This window comes from Parasteatoda tepidariorum, chromosome 2 (assembly GCF_982258835.1).
Source record: "Parasteatoda tepidariorum strain Cologne lab strain chromosome 2, Ptep-v5.0, whole genome shotgun sequence".
Classification (NCBI taxonomy): Eukaryota; Metazoa; Arthropoda; class Arachnida; order Araneae; family Theridiidae; genus Parasteatoda; species Parasteatoda tepidariorum.
The window spans coordinates 40,371,996-40,392,415 of record NC_141756.1 but is presented as its reverse complement, the minus strand read 5'-3'; the positions used below and the strand labels follow the sequence as shown (position 1 = coordinate 40,392,415).

General features: G+C 29.1%; 1 protein-coding gene across 1 annotated transcript in view; it reads left to right on the top strand.

The window, feature by feature from the left end:
• The window catches only part of LOC107437090 (dynein axonemal heavy chain 5), a 156,088-nt gene that overhangs the window by 72,568 nt on the left and 63,100 nt on the right, over positions 1-20,420 (top strand). Inside the window, exons 31-37 of the mRNA XM_043043611.3 lie at positions 2,185-2,411; positions 6,381-6,603; positions 7,676-7,874; positions 10,129-10,274; positions 13,088-13,303; positions 15,699-15,836; positions 17,960-18,087. Of these exons, the coding sequence (XP_042899545.3) occupies positions 2,185-2,411; positions 6,381-6,603; positions 7,676-7,874; positions 10,129-10,274; positions 13,088-13,303; positions 15,699-15,836; positions 17,960-18,087 (1,277 nt within the window). The remainder of the gene's footprint in view (positions 1-2,184; positions 2,412-6,380; positions 6,604-7,675; positions 7,875-10,128; positions 10,275-13,087; positions 13,304-15,698; positions 15,837-17,959; positions 18,088-20,420) is intronic.

Here is a 20,420-nt window from a genome sequence, read left to right as displayed (position 1 = left end):
AGTAAACCCTTTAATGTTTATTTTGCATTAAAAATTTAATCAAGCGTATAAAAGTATATAACTTTTCATACATTTTTTTGAAATTATAAATACCATATTTCTTATTAAAATAAAAAAATATACAATTTTGAGATTCAGAAAAATTAAACATTTAGGTTTTATCAAAATAAAAAAAGTTCTCTTGCTTTAAAATCTTTACAAACATTGCTTTTTTCTAATCTTTACAAACATACGCTTTCTCAAAAAATTGCAAATCGCTCATTATTTGTATATATAAATCTACCATAATGAGATATTTTCTTTTGCTTTCATTTAAAATAACATAATCTATCGAAATTATTTTTGTTAATCATTTTAGTAAAGCTATAATATATAGTATTATAAAAATATTGAATCTACTCCCCTTCTCAATTACTACGAAGTGAGTGAGACGGGAAAAACAAAATTATATAAATTTAGAACAGTTTACTGCTTTGTCGTCATTTGACATATATGTATTATGATCATATTTGGTTGATCAAAGACAAATTTCACTAAATCATTTACACTAATGATACAGCAAATAAGACGATTCCCTCATAATGAAATCTGTCAGATTTTTATACAGATTACACTGAGTTCAGTCCCCGTAAGTCGATGAAGGCCAAATTATGGTACGAGCTCCTAAGTTAAAAATAGGATTTACGTAGAAACTCGTTAAAGTATATGATAGGGTAAGTTTAGGATAGATTGGCATAGCTTTTTTTCCACCCGAAATAAAAGTATTACGAATAAGATATAAGAAGTATTTATGCTTTTTTAGAATTATCTTGCATGAAATCAACATATTTTGAGTAAAAAGAATTGGAATATTAAAAACGAAATTTGAAGAAAAAAAGAACAACAACTTCACAAGTAGCAATCTCTCCTTAATGTCTATGTGAATTAGCTATCCAATACAGCTAGGGAAGGTAAAGTTAAAATATTGAAAATGGCAAATTTTATACAGTAACTATAAAAAAGTTACGAAAAGTTGTAAGGAATCGATTTCATCATGGAAAATAAGTATAAAGAAAATAATAAAAATATCTAAAGTATAGATTTAATTCATCACTTTTGGAAAATCTTTATCACATTTTGGCAACAAATTTTAAAATTTGTACATGTTATGGAGCTATTACAAGCGCCTAAGTCATTTTATCCATCCATCAGTTTTATGTTGCGGTATTGGTATATTTAGTGATATGGCTATTTTTAGTTGTGCTTCTTCATGGCTAAAGCTCTGAGTCTGTAGAATTAATTAATATGTAGAGATCTATCGTGTTGGTTATAGGGTTCTATAGGATAATATGTTAGGCCTGTAGAATCTAAATGAAATATGCAGAGCTTGTATGGGGCTTAAAAAATTTTAAAAAGTGTTTTCAATATTTTAATAAAAAAATTGAGGTTTATTTTTTATTAGCTTTCATTATAAAATTAAGAAACCTAACGAAACCAAACCAAACGAAAACCATTAAAGATAGATTGATGTTTGATTCAATGATTTCGGAACTAGATTTATTCATTTGGAAATATTAAGCTTGATGGTGAATACAATTTTACTGAAATAAATTTTATTTTCTTACTTTTTTTTAAATCATTTTTAAAAATTTTAAGCATCTCACGATTCCTAATATGCGAATTAATAAAAAGATTCGATTTTACGTGGTTGTCATCTCTACTAAAGTTGAAGATGACATGACTGCCAAATTTATAGCGTCACTCCGCTAATTATATTTGGACAGCCATTATACAGGAACAAAGATTGGATTGCACGAGCCTCAAATGTCCTTCATGTGGGAGAAAAATATAACTTTCACACTAAAAAACAAGAAAATGCGTAATTCACAAAAAGATATAATAAGCCTAATTTTACATACTTTTTGCTGTCACAAAAAGCAACTCTATGTCCGAATTGATAAGAAAAGTTAAACTGCTTCATGCGAAACTGTATCTGCTGCATATGTTAAGAAGTATAGGAGATCTTTAAATTGGGCAATTCTCTTCTATGACCCTCTAACCTATACTTATCCTAACTGAAGAAAGAGCTGCATTACGATGACTCTTTCAAGTCGAAATTAGTTCTTTGAAGATCAATCATCTTCTTACTGTGGATGAGCTTTTATAAATGTATCAATTCATTTTTTATTTTTACTTTTAACACAGGTTGGTGAGAAATTGCGTGCACACGCTCTAAGATTTCCAGGCATCGTATCGGGTTGTACAGTAGACTGGTTCCAACCGTGGCCCAAAGAAGCATTAATATCTGTGTCCAAGCATTTTCTTCGAGACTTTGATCTTCAGTGTGAAGCTCCTGTAAAAACTGAAGTCATTCGCACCATGGGAGATATTCACGACCTAGTAGCTGAACAATGTGCTGAATACTATCAAAAGTAAGAGAAGTATAATGTTTTGTCTGTAAAATTTCTTACGATAATATTTAAAAAGTATATGTGATGGGACGTGTAAAAATATTTAATTCAATAAAATTATCTCATTATTTTTTTGTTTTGTTTTTAAAAATCCAGGTGTGTTGCCTAGAGGTCCTCGACCAGAGAGTTAAATATGTAAAACCTGCGAATAATGTTTCCTTGTAGGACTGTGATGTAAGAAGCTGTGTTTTTCAAAAGAGTGTAATTCAGAATTATCAATGAATTGAAGAAAAAATAAATAAAATAACATAAACAGTAGAATTAATGGACTAAAATGTTGAGACAAGAATGATTACTTTCTACTTTAAATATAATTAATTTGCATTTTTCGACTAATTTGTGTTTTCCGACTTGCGTTGCTATTTTTCGCACGCTTATTCTTTTTTTAAAATTCTCAACAACTTTGATTATATATTTCAATGTAAGTAATTTTTGCTCATTATCATTATTCATTTGCTAAAGTTTTCATCCATCACTACCAGTGTTTGGAAGTGAAAGACAGAAAAAATAAAATTGGTCAATGAATATTGGACTGACGCATTAACAAATTACTTTTTTTGCGCATATACGCCAGTAATTTTTCCGAATTGCATAATATGAGAGCAAACCAATGACACATCAGGAATCGCTGCTCATTTAAAATATCAGATTGAGATTCATGCAATTCATTAAGACTACCTATGAAAGATGCAGACTATATGTAGCAGCTGGAATTGACTGTTGAATTGAAATCAATCAAATACCATCCAGTCACTTTCATGTTACCACCTGTCAAAAGCCAGAATAACCACCTTTCGCAGAGCGGACAGCGGCGAGACGTGCAGGGAGATTGTCAATTAAGCTCTTGAAGGTGTTCACTAAGATATTGAACCCTATCGATTCTAATGCCGTGGCTAGCTGAGCTAGGTTACGTGGTTGATGATCCATGGCATGAACAACCCGAGAGGTGGTCCCACAGATCTAGATTGAATTTCAGTCCGAGGAGCATTGTTTTTAATTAATTCACGGCATCTGTGTAGATAAGTTTGCTTTAGAATGTTGACTCTCTAACGTTCTTTGGTTTTTAAACTAGCCTTATTTATTGGACGTTAAAGTTGTAAAAATTATTTTTAGTCCAGAACGTTTATCAAAGATTCATACCCTAACAGATAACTTTTCGATAACCTTATTTGCTTTTGGGATAAAGGTTCCCGGGTATTGCCCGGTCTAGCTCTAATTCTCCCACCTTGATGTTTTATTTTTTAACAGTCGTTGAACAGCCGACCCAATTTTATGGATTTACTACTACTAATATTCAACTCCGTAGCCTTGTAATTTTGAACCCAATCCAAAAGACAAGGGAACTCCTGGATCGAGTATTAGGGGAAATTTGCCTTCGTGGAGGACTTTTTGATGGAACTAACCCGCATTTGCGTTACATGGAGAGGAAGACCACGAGAACCTCCCACTGTGAACCTGACGGCAAGGGGACTCTAACCCATGATCTGTCTACCACTGAGGATATTTCACCTCAGCACTGTGGTCGGTGCAGGCCGGATGCGGAATTCGTATCGACTGGGATTCGAACCCGGTTCGCTGCATTGGAAGGCGAACGCTCCATCCCCTGAGCCATGTGCAGCGGAGGAAGATAACTACATCCAGGGCTGAAGAAGGGTTGTGCTGGCTTTGGGGCAAAATTTATTCCGGACCCCTTGCTCAAAGGAAAAGAAAAAAAAAGCCTTATTTTCATATTTTGTGGAATTTTCGAGGTTCTTGTAATCCTTGATTGAATTGTAGTTTTTCTAAAGATAAAGAAATTCTCTGCAATTTTCTTTTATAAAAAAAAATCATGACAACTATATATCTTGCAAGGAATTTTGGTCGGGCTCTCATCAGTCTCGGGTACCGGGGCAATTGTCCCTCCCTCCCTTCCCCTAGAGAACGGCCTTGATTACATCGCATAAAGACTACATAATTTTCTTAAATTGTGATATAAAATAGACATTCCTGCTACTTTTTTACTTAGTGGGGATAGGCCTACCTCACTAACCAGGCTGTATGAATTATTAAAAGATTTTATCAGACTTTTTTTTTAATTGTAATATTTTTACATTTCCCGTGGAGTTCAAACGTGTACTCAGCCGTACACTGCTAGTGGGGACCTAGTGATTTACTTTATTTCAGAAAAAAAAATGTCATCTATAAAAAAATAAGGTACACCTATGACTTTATGCGGATAATTATATTCCACACAGCTGAACAATGAATATTTTGATTAAATTTGATAGTTTTTTTGGTCGAACACTTAAGCTCCAACAGGTAGCTACTCGGTCTTACCCCACTTTTCCCAAATCATATTTATTTTTAGAAGTAGTTCAATATAATATGTAATTATAATTATTATTGTAATCGTAAATCTCTCAGTTACGAATAAAATATTTTAATCGTTCATTATAATTACTTGCAAATTACATTTTGCCCACCTTTTTAGTATGGTATAATCTAATGCTCGCTCACTGCTGCCACTGATAAAAATGTAAAGCTTTTAAACGATGTATCATGATGTTTTTTTAAGTGTGAGGAAAAAATAAAAATCATTGCTTTAATGCTTCAAATAAACTAATGAGAAAATATTTTCCTTTATTTTTAAACTTATTTTTATGGAGTAAGAATTATTCTGTTTAATATTAAAAATCATTTTTTTCTTATTATTATTTTGAAACTTAATACTGCTAAAATATAAAATGAAAAAAAAATGAAGTTATTTTTGTTTTTAATGTGGTTAAAAATTGCAAAATTTTACTATATAAGGTGCTCCAAAACTCCTGGTATATACGTTAGGAGGTGATAGTACACTAGACAAGCACAAATCACCATAACTAAACCATGGTCGGAACTCAAGTATTAACGCGCTAGCGGGCCCTTGAGCTGTTTAATACAGTGTCGGTGTCGTGTCTCAATTTAATTTTCTATGATTTTGAAATCATATGATGTTTGTAAAATATTTCAACTTTTCATGCAATATCTCGAAAATTACTACGAAGTAATAAAAATAAATAAAATAAATTCCAAAGATGCTGTAAGTTATCACAAAAAACTGTCCATAAATTGTTTAATATTCTTTTCATTCTGCAAGACCAGTTTCTTACGCTTAAAGCATTTTTAGAGTGAAAACACTTAATATAAATATCATTTAAAAACTCTTATTATTAAATAATACATCTATTGAACACACAAAACCTGTAATAATTTTCTTTTGACTGATTTAAAAGGATTTTTTTTATTCAATTCGCTATCAATTATTTTATTTCACATTTCGAGTGTATTACTATTGGTCAAAATTTGATGTAACGTTGCTACATTTTTCATTTCATAATTAACTCTTAAATTTCTTAGTACTTTTGGTGATAAAGTATTCATAATTTCATTTCGTTATGAACTATTTAATTTTTTATACTTTTCATTCGGTGATAAGAGTCTTATAATTTTATAACCGTTGCAGTTGACCCAATTTAAGGTTTACGGCTACTAATGTTCAACTCAACAGCCTTGTAATTTTGAACCCAATCCAGAAGACAAGAGAACTCCTTGGTCAAGTATTGGGAGAAATTTTCCTTTGTGGAATACTTCTTGATGGAACTAACTCGCATTTGCGTTACATGGAGAGAAAAACCACGAAAACGTTCCAAGGTTAGCTTGATAGCGAAGGGATTGTAACCCATGATCCACCTACACTGAGATTATTTTACATCAGCACTGTGATCAGTGCGAGCAGGGCACGGAATTCAAATTGTCCAGGATCGAACCCGGGTCACCTCATTGGGAGGCGAGCGCTCTATCCCCTGAGCAACCACGACTCTGTGTTAAGAATTCGAAAATCTGAAAATCCATAAATATTTTGAAGAAAAAAAATTGCAGTATATGATCTTTATACATTTTTTTCGTTGTTAGATTTCGCCGTCCAGCTCACGTGACGCCCAAGTCATTCTTATCTTTCATCAATGGTTATAAAAAACTGTACGAAGAGAAACATAAAGAGATTGGTAACACTTGTACTCGAATGGAGAACGGAATATCAAAATTGGAAGAAGCTTCTATGCTCGTAGAAAGAATGAAGGAGACATTAGCTGTTATGGATGAAGAGTTAGAACAAGCCTCTAAGACTGCCGAACAAGTATGTCATTTGGAAATGTATTCATAGCTCAAAGGAAATAGAAAAATTAAAATTTAATAAATAAATAACGAATAAAAAATCCTCGTTTCTATTCTCCAAAACATTATTATTTGATAACTATTATTTACTTCTCTCTTCTTTTATTGAATTTTCATATAGTGCAATTTTATGTTTTGTAATGCAATAAAGAATTTGTGTGAGGCAAGTAAATATAGTTTAATGTCAAAATATTTAGTTAGTTTATCAATTGAAATTATGTTCTCAGTTGGCTAAGTTTCGATTGCGTTAAAAAGATCTATTGACAATATTTAAAACAGATTGTTGAGTAAAGGAGACTTTTTTTTTTTAATGACAACAAAAATATTTAAGTATTAAATATATTAAGTATTAAATAATAAAGTATTAAATAGAAATATAAATGTAATAGATTTGTTATTTTAATAGTAGCGTTATTATGAATTTTAATTCAAGATTGGCTTATTAGTTAATAGAGCTGAGTAATTCTTTTTTAAATATGTGATAAAAATTTGAATTTCACCAATTATCATAACTATGCAAAATTTATTCTTATTTTAATTAAAACATATAATCTGTTATCAGATTTATTAATTCAATTATCAAACAAAAGATGTTACTTCAGATTCCGTATAATTATTAAATTTTGATAACAAAAGTACCGTAAACGAAAGGAATTTCGCCCTAATGTATAATATATTTAAAATTTGATGAACAAAAAAAAGTCCTTTTTATTTTTAAACAGAAATTCATAAATAAAAATATTAATTTCATATATGACCTGTTATCAGACTATCAATTTAATTATCAAAAAATTGTTATTTCAAATGCTATATAATAAGGCAATTTTGATAACAAAAGAACCATAAACGAAGGATAACTTGCCTTAATGAGCATTTAAAATTTGATGAACTTGAAAAATGCTATGTTTATATTAGTAAATTTTTGGTTCTGAGCATCATAAACGCAATCTTTGCATGATATATTAAAGTGTTAGTTTTTACATAAAGTAAAACATTTTTAAATTCATGAACTCAACTTTTAATTTCGTCTACAGGTGCTAGCTGAAGTGTCAGTTAGAGCAGAGGCTGCAGAAGTTGCTCGTGATAGTGTAGAGAAAGCCAAATACGCTGCTCAAGAAATAGTAAAAGAAATACAAGTGGATAAAGCTATAGCTGAAGAGAAATTAGAAGCTGCTAGACCTGCTTTAGAAGATGCAGAAGCAGCCTTAAACACTATACAGCCTACACATATTGGTAAGAAAGATTAAATTCTCCAAGATATGATAATAAAATTCCTCATCCTCATTTTAACAAAAAGAAACTATTCTTAAGGGAAATTAAATGCTGTATCGTGTTTTGTCGATATGTGTTTATCGTGTTTTGCGACAAGATTTGTCGATTTTTTTTTAAGGTTCTTAGCAGTTTTACATTTTGAGTATTTTTATAGGTTTCAATTTTAAATACGTAATAAAGAGCAGTCATGCAATTTTAAGTATGTTGAAACTTTTTTTGTGAACTTATACAGCACGCTAAATGTCCTTAAAAAATTTCTACACAGACAATATTAGTCAAAAACTTTGTCAAAAGAAGGCGCTGCTAACAAACAATTGTTAAGGAAAGTTTCAAAATAACCACTATTCGCACCAACAACGTGGCATTTTTTGGGAACAGAATTAGCAGACGCATATTGTTAATAATTATATATAATATTTTTTTTGCATATGTAAAATTTTTTACGTTTTTATAGCTTGATGCGGAAATATATGAGCGCAAGTATTCTTATTTATTGAAATGATTTGAAATGCAGCGGAAACATTGTTCTAATATAGTTTCGATTTGTAATGATTTGAAACTTGGTTAATAAAGTTTCTGATTTCCTAAACAGAACGGAATATCTTGTACATTTCTTTTCCCATTTTTTTATCAGTTTATTTTCATATCGTTGGTTATATTTAGAATGCAGGATCAGCTTTACTTTTTTTTCCCAGCAAACTTTGTATAGCATTTATTTTTCTTTATGATTGATTCAGTAAGTACTTTTTAAGGGGTAATGGGTACATGACTGTAACCACTGGAGTAGAACTCGATCATTTGTTCTACTGTAGTTTTTCTATAACCAAACAAATATTAAGTTAGTCGTGTTTTCTTCGACTTAGTAATCTGTCTCATGTCGGCCCAAAATATTATAAAATTTTACCTACCAAAATTAATTAAATTGATTAATGGACACATGGAAACGATCACATTTGATGGGTGGTTCTTTAACTTAACAAGTTATGTTAGCAACTTCTTGTGAGTAAGTTTGTAAGAAAAATTAAATTCACTTTTATGAAAATAACTGTGTTTAGTTTTGGTAAGATTGGTTAATTGTTAACTTTGCTATGATACAAAATACAAAAATCTCACGTTGTCTCATCGCAATGCCCAGATTCGGCATCCAATGACTTTTTTATTTGTCGTTGTTCCAAGCAACGACTAAAGTGGTTGATATATTTGAAATGCACACTTTCGAGTTAATTCAAATGGAATTGAAAAAGGCATTTTTGAAAATCAATAAAACCATTTTAATTGGTAAGTGCTTTTTTTTGTTAATTCTTCTTCTCATACCCATAACAATACTGTTATAAAGGCCCATGCTTATGCGAAGAGTAGTTTTAGTAATTACATGAATCTATCAAGTAAGTTATGGGCTATTTTATGAAGTTAAGATATTTGGGTATACTATAGCCTACGTCACAGATCGTGTTATTCCTACTAAATTTAACTAGTAAACAGCATATTCTGTGAACCTGATTTCTAGCAACATGTAAAAGCATCAAACGAAGTGTCTTGTTATAAGTCGCTACTCGCCAGGTTGGAATTGTATTAGTCTAGTTCCTTTGGAAATAATTTATATTGTTGTTTTACCGAAGTTTATGAATTTAGTAAGCATATTTAAAACTCAGTTTATTAATTGAACTAAAAGGTGAATGTTATTCCTAGTAAGTGGAAGTAGTTGTGCTTTTTTCATATTATACCCAATTATGTACCTGACTGTTTCCATGGAAACAAAGTGGAACCATAATCACGTGATTGAGATTTTCTTTAGAACGGAGAACGGTGAGATGGGATGATGAATTCGTATGATAGCTTGTGGATGTTACGGTAGAGTATATGAGCTTGAATAAGTGCACATGAAGAAGTATCTGTTTTTCATTTGTGTTTTTCATTTTCGTTAAATAAATCACCTTTGTATATTTTTATCTGTCTCATTCATTGAAAAGAACACATAATTAAAATAGAAAGTAACAATACATACATCGTCTATTTTGCATTTATTACTTATTACTTTAGAAAAAGATTACAAATTTATTCAAAATGCCACAAATTTAACACCACGATGGTTCAAAAATAAAATTCCAATATAAATATTTTACCGATCAACCATTTCATTTTGAAGAAAAGAAAGGATAAGAATATTTCATATTTGATTTTACAACGTAGTAAAATTTGTTCAATTTTATTGCAGCGACTGTCCGTAAACTGGGTCGTCCTCCAGCTCTGATCATGTACATCATGGATTGCGTTATGATTCTTTTCCAAAAAAGATTACAGTCTGTGCAAGTGGATCCTATGAGAAAATTCATCAAACCATCCTGGGAGGAATCTTTAAAAGTAATCTTTGACTTAAGATAAGCATGCGTTATGTTCGTGAATGATATTTTTTTCATTTTTATAGTCATTCTACGAAATACTGGTTAACAAGATATGACTTGGACAGTAGATACATACAGAACAAAATGTTAATGCTTCTTAAAATAACACTAATAAGTTTTTAAGAACATTACTATAATAACATTACTATCTGCAAGATATTTGCAAATTTCTGAAGTGGTCACATTTGCTCTTAATGTAGAACTGTAAACGGGTCGTAAGAATACCTACTAGTAGCTGCTACTGATATTTTCTCCCATTTCTTGCACAAAAACTCTATTAGGGGTTCCAAAGATTTAGCACAAACTTTTGTCTCAGAGATGGACTACACGAAAAAAATAAATCATTTGAGTTCAAGTCTAATTAATGAGGGGCCTATTTTTGAGTTATAAGAAATCAGAAAAATGTAAGCTTGCAGGAGAGAGAGGGGATGTTCGAGAACCTATAGTTTTGAGTGCTGTAGCAGTATCTTCAGTATTATGGTGGAAGTCGTTTTTTTGTCCTCCAAAGACTTTTTGTGATGAAGGAAACCCAACGTCTAAAGGAGTTTGTGACATATTAGTATAAAAGTATTTAATTTTTAACTTTAATTAAATAATATTTCGTCACACTTTTATATTACGAGGTTAGGTCATTAAATAGTGAGAAAAACGAACTGTAGAATCATTCTTTTCAATTTATTGTATTGTTATGACATTTCAAGTTCAGGAGACTAGTAGATTGCTGCCTGCTGTTTATATGAGTCAAACATTCAAAGGTGCGCATAATAATTAGTCTGTTGAGTTTTTGATGTTTCTATTAAACAAATAAAATTTTAAATATTCTTTTGACTTGATATAAAACTACTGTGAAACTATGCAAAACTTTTGATAAAAACATTTTTACAGAATTTTTACAAAGATTATTAATGAAGTGAAATTGACGGTATTCTGATGGAGACTAAGTCAACAAACGAATTCCTTATTAAAATAATTTAAAGCGTTTATAATGAACTTTTATGATCATTTTTGTATATGCTTGAATTTCTATTTTTCTGATTTTGCTTTTAAATACTGCAATTGAAAAAGGTTAAGTTTATGACACCTGCAAAACATTTTTTAAAAAAAAAATTTTTATTATGATTTAAAAATGTAAGTTTTTTATACATTTTAATGTTGTACTAAATCTTAATTGCAACGTTTTATCCTAAATTTTTAAAGAATAATTTAAAAGAAACCATAAATTAATATCTGTGCAACTTTTTAAATATAAAAAATATTTTGAATTTTAAATAATTCTGAAAATTTAATTTTATAGTAAAAAAAATTATTTTCTACTATAAAATTAAATTTTTTATTTAATTAAAATCTGCCTGATTTTAAATTTTAGAAATAGGGTAAATATATTTGATTACTTAAAGGTGAATATAATGAGTTTAAATAAATATTAAAAATATTTCAAATTGCAATGAAAAGTTTTTGAATTGTAATAACGAGTAATAAATCTTCCGCTTGTAGGGTTCTTACTAAGTTGTATCGCTCATTTTGAAATAAAAACAGAAAAAAATAGAAATAATGCAATTAAATTAAATTGAGATATGTTCGATAAAATAATTTTTCGTGCATATTATTCGCTAACTTAATTTTTTCGCAAGATAAGAATTTTTATTTTGTATATAGTATTCTTTTCTTATTCTAAATAAGAGATGGCAGCACCATTTTCAACAAAATATACTTTTGAAATAAGGAAAATAAAGTTTTTTCTTTTTCTCTTCGCTGAAAAATTCTCTTTACTGAAATTTATTGTATCTTAGGATGTAAAGTTTCAAAATGAAAATTTAGTCAATCTAATTATTAGCTTAATCTACTTTTAAGTAAATAAATCACTCATAAACTGTTTCGTCAACAAATTATAAATAACTGAATGAAAAATGAGAATAGTATAGTAAATTGTGTTATTTTTACGATGTTCTAATGAAAATATATTTTCTCTTGAATAATTAAACTGAAAAATTTTCGTTTAACACTTTAATATTTCTGCATAATACTTAGAGGTTCCACACCCTGCTCGCTGCTCTCCCCAACCCCCCACAATTTCTTCTTATTCATAATTTTTTTTCTCTCTTTTGAACGTCAATATTTTTATAATAACACGGAGGGAAAAAATTTCTCTCCAAATATACAGTCAATGCAGCTCTATGTAAGGACATTTTGTGCTCATGTTTATTTATCTTTTCTATGTTTATTTATCTAGATGCTTACCCAGATTTCATCTGTCCTTAAAAATTAACCAAAAGAATGCAGATTGTGAGACTCAATATTCGTTAACGAGACTTATAACAAATAATAATCGAGAGTAAATCGTGAAATTTGTTTATGCTACAATTCAGCAGCAAATCAGACTTGACGCCCACGAGTAGTGCCATTTTGAATTGTATTATAATCTTTAAACAATGTTGGATAAATTAAATTATTTATTTTATGTGCCACTCTTAAAAATCAAATGAGACAGCTGCTTAAGAAATAATGTCCAATACTTCTAATATAATTGCACTTCTAAAGAAATAGAAACATTGCAACTTTCTGTGAAGTTTTAAATAATAAATCAGGATTTCAAATGTTTGATTAAAATTTAAGATCAATGTTTAATTTTTCAAAAAATAATTTTGAATCAATTAGGTCATTCCTTAAACATTAAAAATTAAGGACACTCATGCTTACCAATTGCTTTAGGGCTGTTTTTACATCATTGTTTAAAATTGCATTTTGCCATTTAAAATTTCTCCTGTCTTGCAGTTTATGTCAACCACGGGATTTCTCGCGGCTTTACAAAATTTTCCAAAAGACACGATCAACGATGAAGTTGTAGAGTTATTGGAACCGTACTTGATCATGAAAGATTACAATATGGAGACAGCAAAAAGGGTGTGCGGCGATGTTGCAGGTCTTCTCTCCTGGACAAAATCCATGGCGTTTTTCTTCGGAATAAATAAAGAAGTTTTACCTCTAAAGGTAGGTATAAGTTATTGGCTGAATTGAAATGCCTCTTGTTTGAAGCGTCACAGTCATTTTCAGATGCACTAAGAATATTGGAAAAGTCTCCTGTATTATCTAATCAGCCTATTATTTTTAGGTTTATTAAAATGAGCCAAGCTGATTTTAAGCTAATTAGAAAATATATCAGTGATTGCTCCGTGTGTCTAATTCTTTACATTACTTTATTCAATATGGCGGCATAATAGAAGACTCATTTCAATAACCTTGAGCAAATTCAAGCTCAGCAAATTCTTTTTGCATATTGACTAACTTAAATATAAACCCGGCTGATTATAAGCCTAAAAATATTAAGCTCAATAGAAATACTGAAGACTTTTCCATAGCCTGGAGCATTACAAATTGAACGGTATTTGCAAAGAGACAGATTTTCCACTACACATATCAATGTCTTTCGTTAATCATATAAATAGTGTCTGAATAATTTTGAATAAGAATCGAGAAAAAAAAACACTATAAAAGTTAATTTACGATATTTCACAAATACTACAAGCTAAATATTTCACAAATACTAAGCTAACGGTCTTCAGAAAGAAACATTTTTCAAAATTCTACATGTTAACCTACGGAGAATAATATGAACGTTATTTATTGCGATATTCTTTATTTATATCGTTATTTCTTTATTTATTAAGTAACTAATTAATATTTTAAAACATTTTTTTGTATCGTTTTATTCATTGAAATCTGTTCTATTGATCCAGGCTGTCAAAATGTAAGCTTTAAGTTAGTAATTTTTTAAAAGTAATTTTCAACATTCATATTTTAATAAACCTTAAACTTAGTTTACAAGGTTTAATAAAACATGTTTCAATGGATAAAATGAAGGAAAAAAAAGGATAACAAAATATCGCTTAGTTCATAAAAATTTCACGTTCATATAACTTTTTGTTGATTTACGCAAAGAAAGAATTTCTTTTTTCTGTCTGATAAGGAACCTTAACAAGTCACATTATCATAATAAGTAGTTGTTTTGAAATTTCAATATCCATACTCAGAATCCGTTTGAATAAAAATAAGTTACAAATAAGTTTAATTGTTAAATAGTAAGTTTTCTTAATAATTATAAACTATTAAGTTTTCAGCAATTACTAAGCTAAGTTTGCAGTTTGATTTATTAAGTTTGTATATTAACTCACTAACCTTGTTCAGTGTACCAATCGTCTACATTGAGCAGTAGTTTTTAAGATTGAAGTACAGGAGGAATAAAAATAATCCAAACAATTACACCGAAGAAAAATAAGGTAGATAAATTATGTTGCTTGTATAAGTGATAACAAAATAAGACATTTTATTGATGTAGAAAAAATAAATAATCACAGCACGAAAAAAAATACAGGAAAATCCTATAACATCATAAAGCAACACATAAAAATAAAAAAGTACTATGTAAAAATATGAAATACGAAAATCTCATTACCTGATTTTGAAAAAGATATTTAAATCTACGAACCCGTTTTTAAATCACGAAATAAATTGCTTGTTTGAATTCAATTGTTTTCATTACGTTAATGATTACAGAACTTTCAAAATGGTAATTTTTCTTATAAAATATTAATTTCACAATTGTTGTTTTATAACATATGGTGTATTGAAAACAAAAATTAGAATTTTGGCTATTTAAGGCTTGTCACAAATGTATTCATCGTCTGAAAGTAATTCTGAGATTTATAACATTTTATTAAAAATAATTTGATAATTATAAAACTACTTTGGATGTTAAAACTTTCCGAAACAGCGAATTTCAATTTAAAATTCTAGTCAGGCAATACAAAAGCAAGGCAGCACTTTTTTAAATGAAGTGGCATGCTTGAAATCTTGTAGTTTATAGTCATAGTTAAAAATCCGTAAACGAAATAGCAGTGAGTTTCACATTTCTAGCTGTTTGTAACAATAGTTAAATTAATGTTACCAGTCAAGCTACGCTTCCCCGGAAAGGGTGTAAGAAATTTTTTATTACCAAGACTTACTTTTTGTTTTGATACTTTTAAATTGAAATAAAATAAAACAGATTGGTATGAGAATATCACTCACTTTTGGTGTGTCACTTTTGTATTTGCATTCATAAAAATGTGAAGACAAGTGCAGACATATAATCATCAGTAGACAAATTGTAAGGTGTTAGTTATCCAAACTAAAAATGTCGAGTAACTTTACCGTTTGATGAGAATTTGTAATTACTTTATTGTTACTATTGAAAATCGCTAGGCGTTACGCTTAAAGTTATTTTACTCTTCAATCGTTCAAATTTGATAGTAATTAAAATTTCAAAAAAGGAGATAAATAATTCATAAAAGTTTTTTACCCTTATTATAATCATTTTTAATAATATTTTACGGAACTTTTTCGGCAGCATAACTTAGCCGTCCAGGAAGCTCGTTTAGCCGTTGCCATGAAGGAACTAAAATCAGTGGAACAACAACTCGAAGATAAAGAGAACGATTTGAAAGAAGTCAAAGCTCAATATGAGAATGCTATTGCAAACAAAGAGGTACTGTTTTAGATATCCTTTTCGGAAACATTAACTTTTTTTGTGATCCTTAATGTTATGCTAACGAGCTACTGTTGGTATTTTTGGATGTCTATCTAAAAGAGTTATATGCTTTAAAACAGGAAGTTGTTTCAAAATAACAATCAACTAATGATTTATCTTGTTTGTTTCTACAAACTTGTCCAATACATATTTCAAGATTATTTAAAGGAGGGCTTAAAGAAGGAATTTCAAATATTAATCTTTCAATTTTCAAAATGCAATAAAAAGTCATGAAGTTCATTAAAAAAATTAAATCGTTCGTAAACGTTTTATTCAATTTAAAAAGTTATTATAGTCGAAGCTATTTTAAAGTTTGAATTCTGCATTCAAAAAACCATACATGTTGTACGGCTGAACAAAGCGCTTTTAAATTTCAGAGAAATTATGCTTACAACAAAATTTGTCACACGTTTCAGTCTTGGCTTGTGAGTCATATCAATGTAACTAGAAACTAAACCTAAAATTTTGGAGTTGAAAAAAGATACACCTTAAAACAAGTAAAGAATTTCAACTTTTGTTTATTCGTCATACAATGTATGGTTTGTATTACTTCGTCAATACAAACCATACATTTACAGAATAAGTTCGATGTCACTGAAATTATTCAGATATGGACCATGACTTTTCCCCATTCTTTATGCATTTTATTCGAGTTTTAGATAAAAGGTTTTCATAGTCGTTATTATCATAGTGATTGAACGTTGCTTTCAGGAAACCATACGCGTTGGATAAAAATATAAAAAAAGATGTTAAGATTAAAGTAAAATTCTTGATACGTTTCCGTTCAAGACAAATGTTATCAGAAGCTAAAAGTAAGTGGCTATGTAAAATTTAATTCGATTGTTGTTTAATTGTTACTTTAATTATTAGCTAACTTTATTTAACTTGTATTAAAATACTAAGAATAATAAACACATTTAAAGAAGTATTCAATAAATAATTAAAATATGTAAAGCTCTTAAAATGTATGTGGCAATAAAATTCGATTATTCTTTTAATATGAATTCCATATTTGCCATAGCCTTTTTTTCCTAATACGATTACATTCATGTAAGGAATCTGCAGCGCATCTAAAGCCCTGTAACTTTAAAATCAAAACAAACTGCGAAATGGCATCTGTTATTATTGTATTGGTGATTGGGTCAGTAATTGCGGCAAACATATTTTTTTTGTCACATTTTCATGTACAAGAAGAGTAAATAAGTAAAAACTTCTCGCTGTTAGTCCCTTACCCAAAGTCCTCTATTACTTGCCAACTCCTTCCGTTCATGACGGATGATTATTCTCAAATACTTAAAGTGGTGGTAAAATCTAGCTTTACTGTTGTATTAAATTTAATAAATTTGATTACCAATAATTTTTTTTTAACTTTCTCATTCTTTCTTCCTTCCATGTTTTTTTTTTTTAATGCATAATTTTAATTTGAAGGTTTTCAATACTCTAGTCAAACTGTTCATTTATATTTTCCAAATACAAATTTTTAATTCAAACACTAACCAACTTATTCTAATAATTTTTTTTTCTTTTGATGAGACCAAAATAACATTTTTCTAATACATCACCATTTTAGTATTTTATAGAACCAAGCTGTCGCATAAATGAAGGATTCGATTCGACATTGGTGTAATATATTTCTTTTTCAATAGAATCATCTCTCATTATTTACTATATTTTTTGTTTTTATTTCAGAGAGCAAAATTATATATGCTCAACATACCTTATTATGTACGTCACCGATATTGAACAAATTTTAATATTAATATCTGATATATACATTCTGGTCCTGATTTAATTTTACAGATAATCTATAAACGTATGCATGAACAATTAACATAAGAACTGTAAAAGTCGTCATCTCCTAGCAATTGTCATTACAAAATATTAGAGAGAAAATTAATATTATAATTTGGCCGGTTCTACACTGCTATGCTTTCTTTTTCAAATTGATCGACGATAATTGATGTAATAAGTATAATTATTAGAGAATAATACATCAATATGCCTATGGATATTGAGATTAATTTTGAATGTAATGATCAATTTTTCTCTGAAACTGTTTTTTTTTCTTCTTTTTTTCTTAGAAATTAGCTGAAGAAGCTGCAGTGTGTCGCCGAAAGATGTCGCGAGCGTCTATGCTCATAACTGAGTTAGGAGGAGAATACAAGAGATGGACGAATGAAAGCAAACAACTGAAAGAGCAAATCAAAAAGTATCTTCTAATTCAAAACACTTTTTTACTATAATTTCATAAATTAAGACTAGTTAAAAAAAAAAAAGACGCTATGTTCGTCGCTTGTCGTCTGTTTTAACATGCTAGTTTAAAGTTTTGAAATTCACAAAAATGCAACTCACATTTTTGACTATTCCGTAATCTTTGTGGAGTTCTTTAACGATTCAGTAATCGTAATTTTTGACAAGATTTTTTGCCCCAAAATTTTTCATTCTTCAGCATCTTTAAAGCCATTCTTTCCATTTGACAGGATGAGACAGGGATTAGTGCTCTCGTTTGACAAGTATATTTGTTTGGTTCAATTCTTGGCTGCCTCTGAGTAACCATTCATATGGATTGCTTTTACTCTCTGTTGCATTTTCTATTCAAAAGTGTTTATCGATATGTAACATTAAGCTTAATGCTTTTGACGAAATTTCTATTCGTTCATTAAGCTTCGTACTAGTGAGGTTGTTAATTTCACTTGCTCGATTCACTTGACGAATTGTTAGTTCGTAACATTTCCCAAGGAATGATTTTTCAAAAAATAAAAAAAAGAAGGAAAAAAGGAAGAATAAGAAGAAAATTTTGTTAATTGAAAATATCTGGGGTTTTTTAAGTGAAAAAATGGACACTAATACTTTTTCTAGTTTGACAAATTGATTTAAATTGAGAATGTTAGTCCGTCTTAACTCGTTTTTTTTTCAGAATTAATTAAAAGTTAATTTAATATTAAGTAAAAAAAGATCATAGTCCTTAATAAGACGAAATCGTAACTTTTTCCTGAACAATATAGGAATAAAAATTGCTGACTAATTTCTGAAACAATATATTAAGGATTATAATTGTTGTTTTTTTATCATTAAATTTTATTAAGTTCGGGTAAGGGTAGAAAAAAGGTGCTTGATATGAGATAGATCTATAATTTTCTGCATGTGACACTTATATTGTCGCAGAAAGAGATGGTAGATTCTAACAAAATCAATCTAGAACAAAAGCTGTGGGGAGGATATTGAGAAAACAGAAGATTTCTATTGGTTGTTGTGCGAGCATGGTTGATGTTAGCAAAAATTGCCTTTCTTGAGTTCTTGAGTTCGTCACGACATTGAAATGTATTATTTTTTATCAATTCAGCGTGAATGATTTATAATGCTTTTTTAATTTCGTGAGTAATAAAATTATCATAAATCGAAATTATTACAATTAGCGCTTTAATATTTAATTTGTTTTGATACTATATTAATATCTCATAAAAAGGCCCTTTCCTAGATTCTGCAGATTTTTTCGTATTTTTATTTTTTGAGACATTACTGAGGTGTTTTTGAGTTTTGTAAGTTTGCGTATTTCGCTATATCTACAGAACTGTTTAAGCGAATTGAAAAACTTTTTACACACAGTTATAAAATTAGTTTCTGTAAAAATAATTCCGTGATAAAAATAATTTTTAACAAGTATTTATTATTTATTTTATAATAATTATTTTATAATTTATTATTTATATTTCGCTATATCTACAGAACTGTTTAAGCGAATTGATAAACTTTTTTCACACAATTATAAAATTCGTTTCTGTGCAAATAATTCCGTGATAAAAATAATTTTTCATAATTATTTATTATTTATTTTATAATATATTTTATTATTCGAAATCAATTCAATAGTTCTAGAAAAAATAAATTTTAAATATCTGAAGTTTTTAAAATTCGATTTCACAGGAATTATTGGACCAATTTCATTCAAATTTTGTATTTTTCCATATAGAATTACTTTCTTCAAAATGATGTAAAAATTTACTAACCTTGCAATTAAAATTTATTTCGATTATTACTAAATAAAATAATTAAAAATAATAAATAAGGAATTATTAAAAATCGTTTTTTTTTTTGCATGAAATTTTTGTGTCTGATTTCGTAACTTAAAATATCGTCTGCGGTTAGCATATTTGAGGTTTCCCCTTCTACCTATTAAAATTGTATCCTAGTATGAGAAAATCTGATCTTTGGATCAAAAGTTATCTAGGGTGATTCATATTTTTTGTTTGCTTTTTGAACACTGTTTGTTTCGAGAGCAAACAGCAGCGGTCGTCATAGCACCGCATGTTATGACAACGCGTACGCACTGTTTGCTCTTGAACATGCATCTGATTTGTACAGTAGATTTCTGATCAAAAATGACATCTAAACATCTACAAACATCAAAATTGGACTTAAATAAAGTTGTGAAGGTAATGCATTATTTTTTGATGCAAATAGTTTGAGAGCAATCAAATTCGCAGTGTCAATTAAAGTGACTACTTTATCTTTTCGCTTAGTTACCGATGATTTTAAGACTCT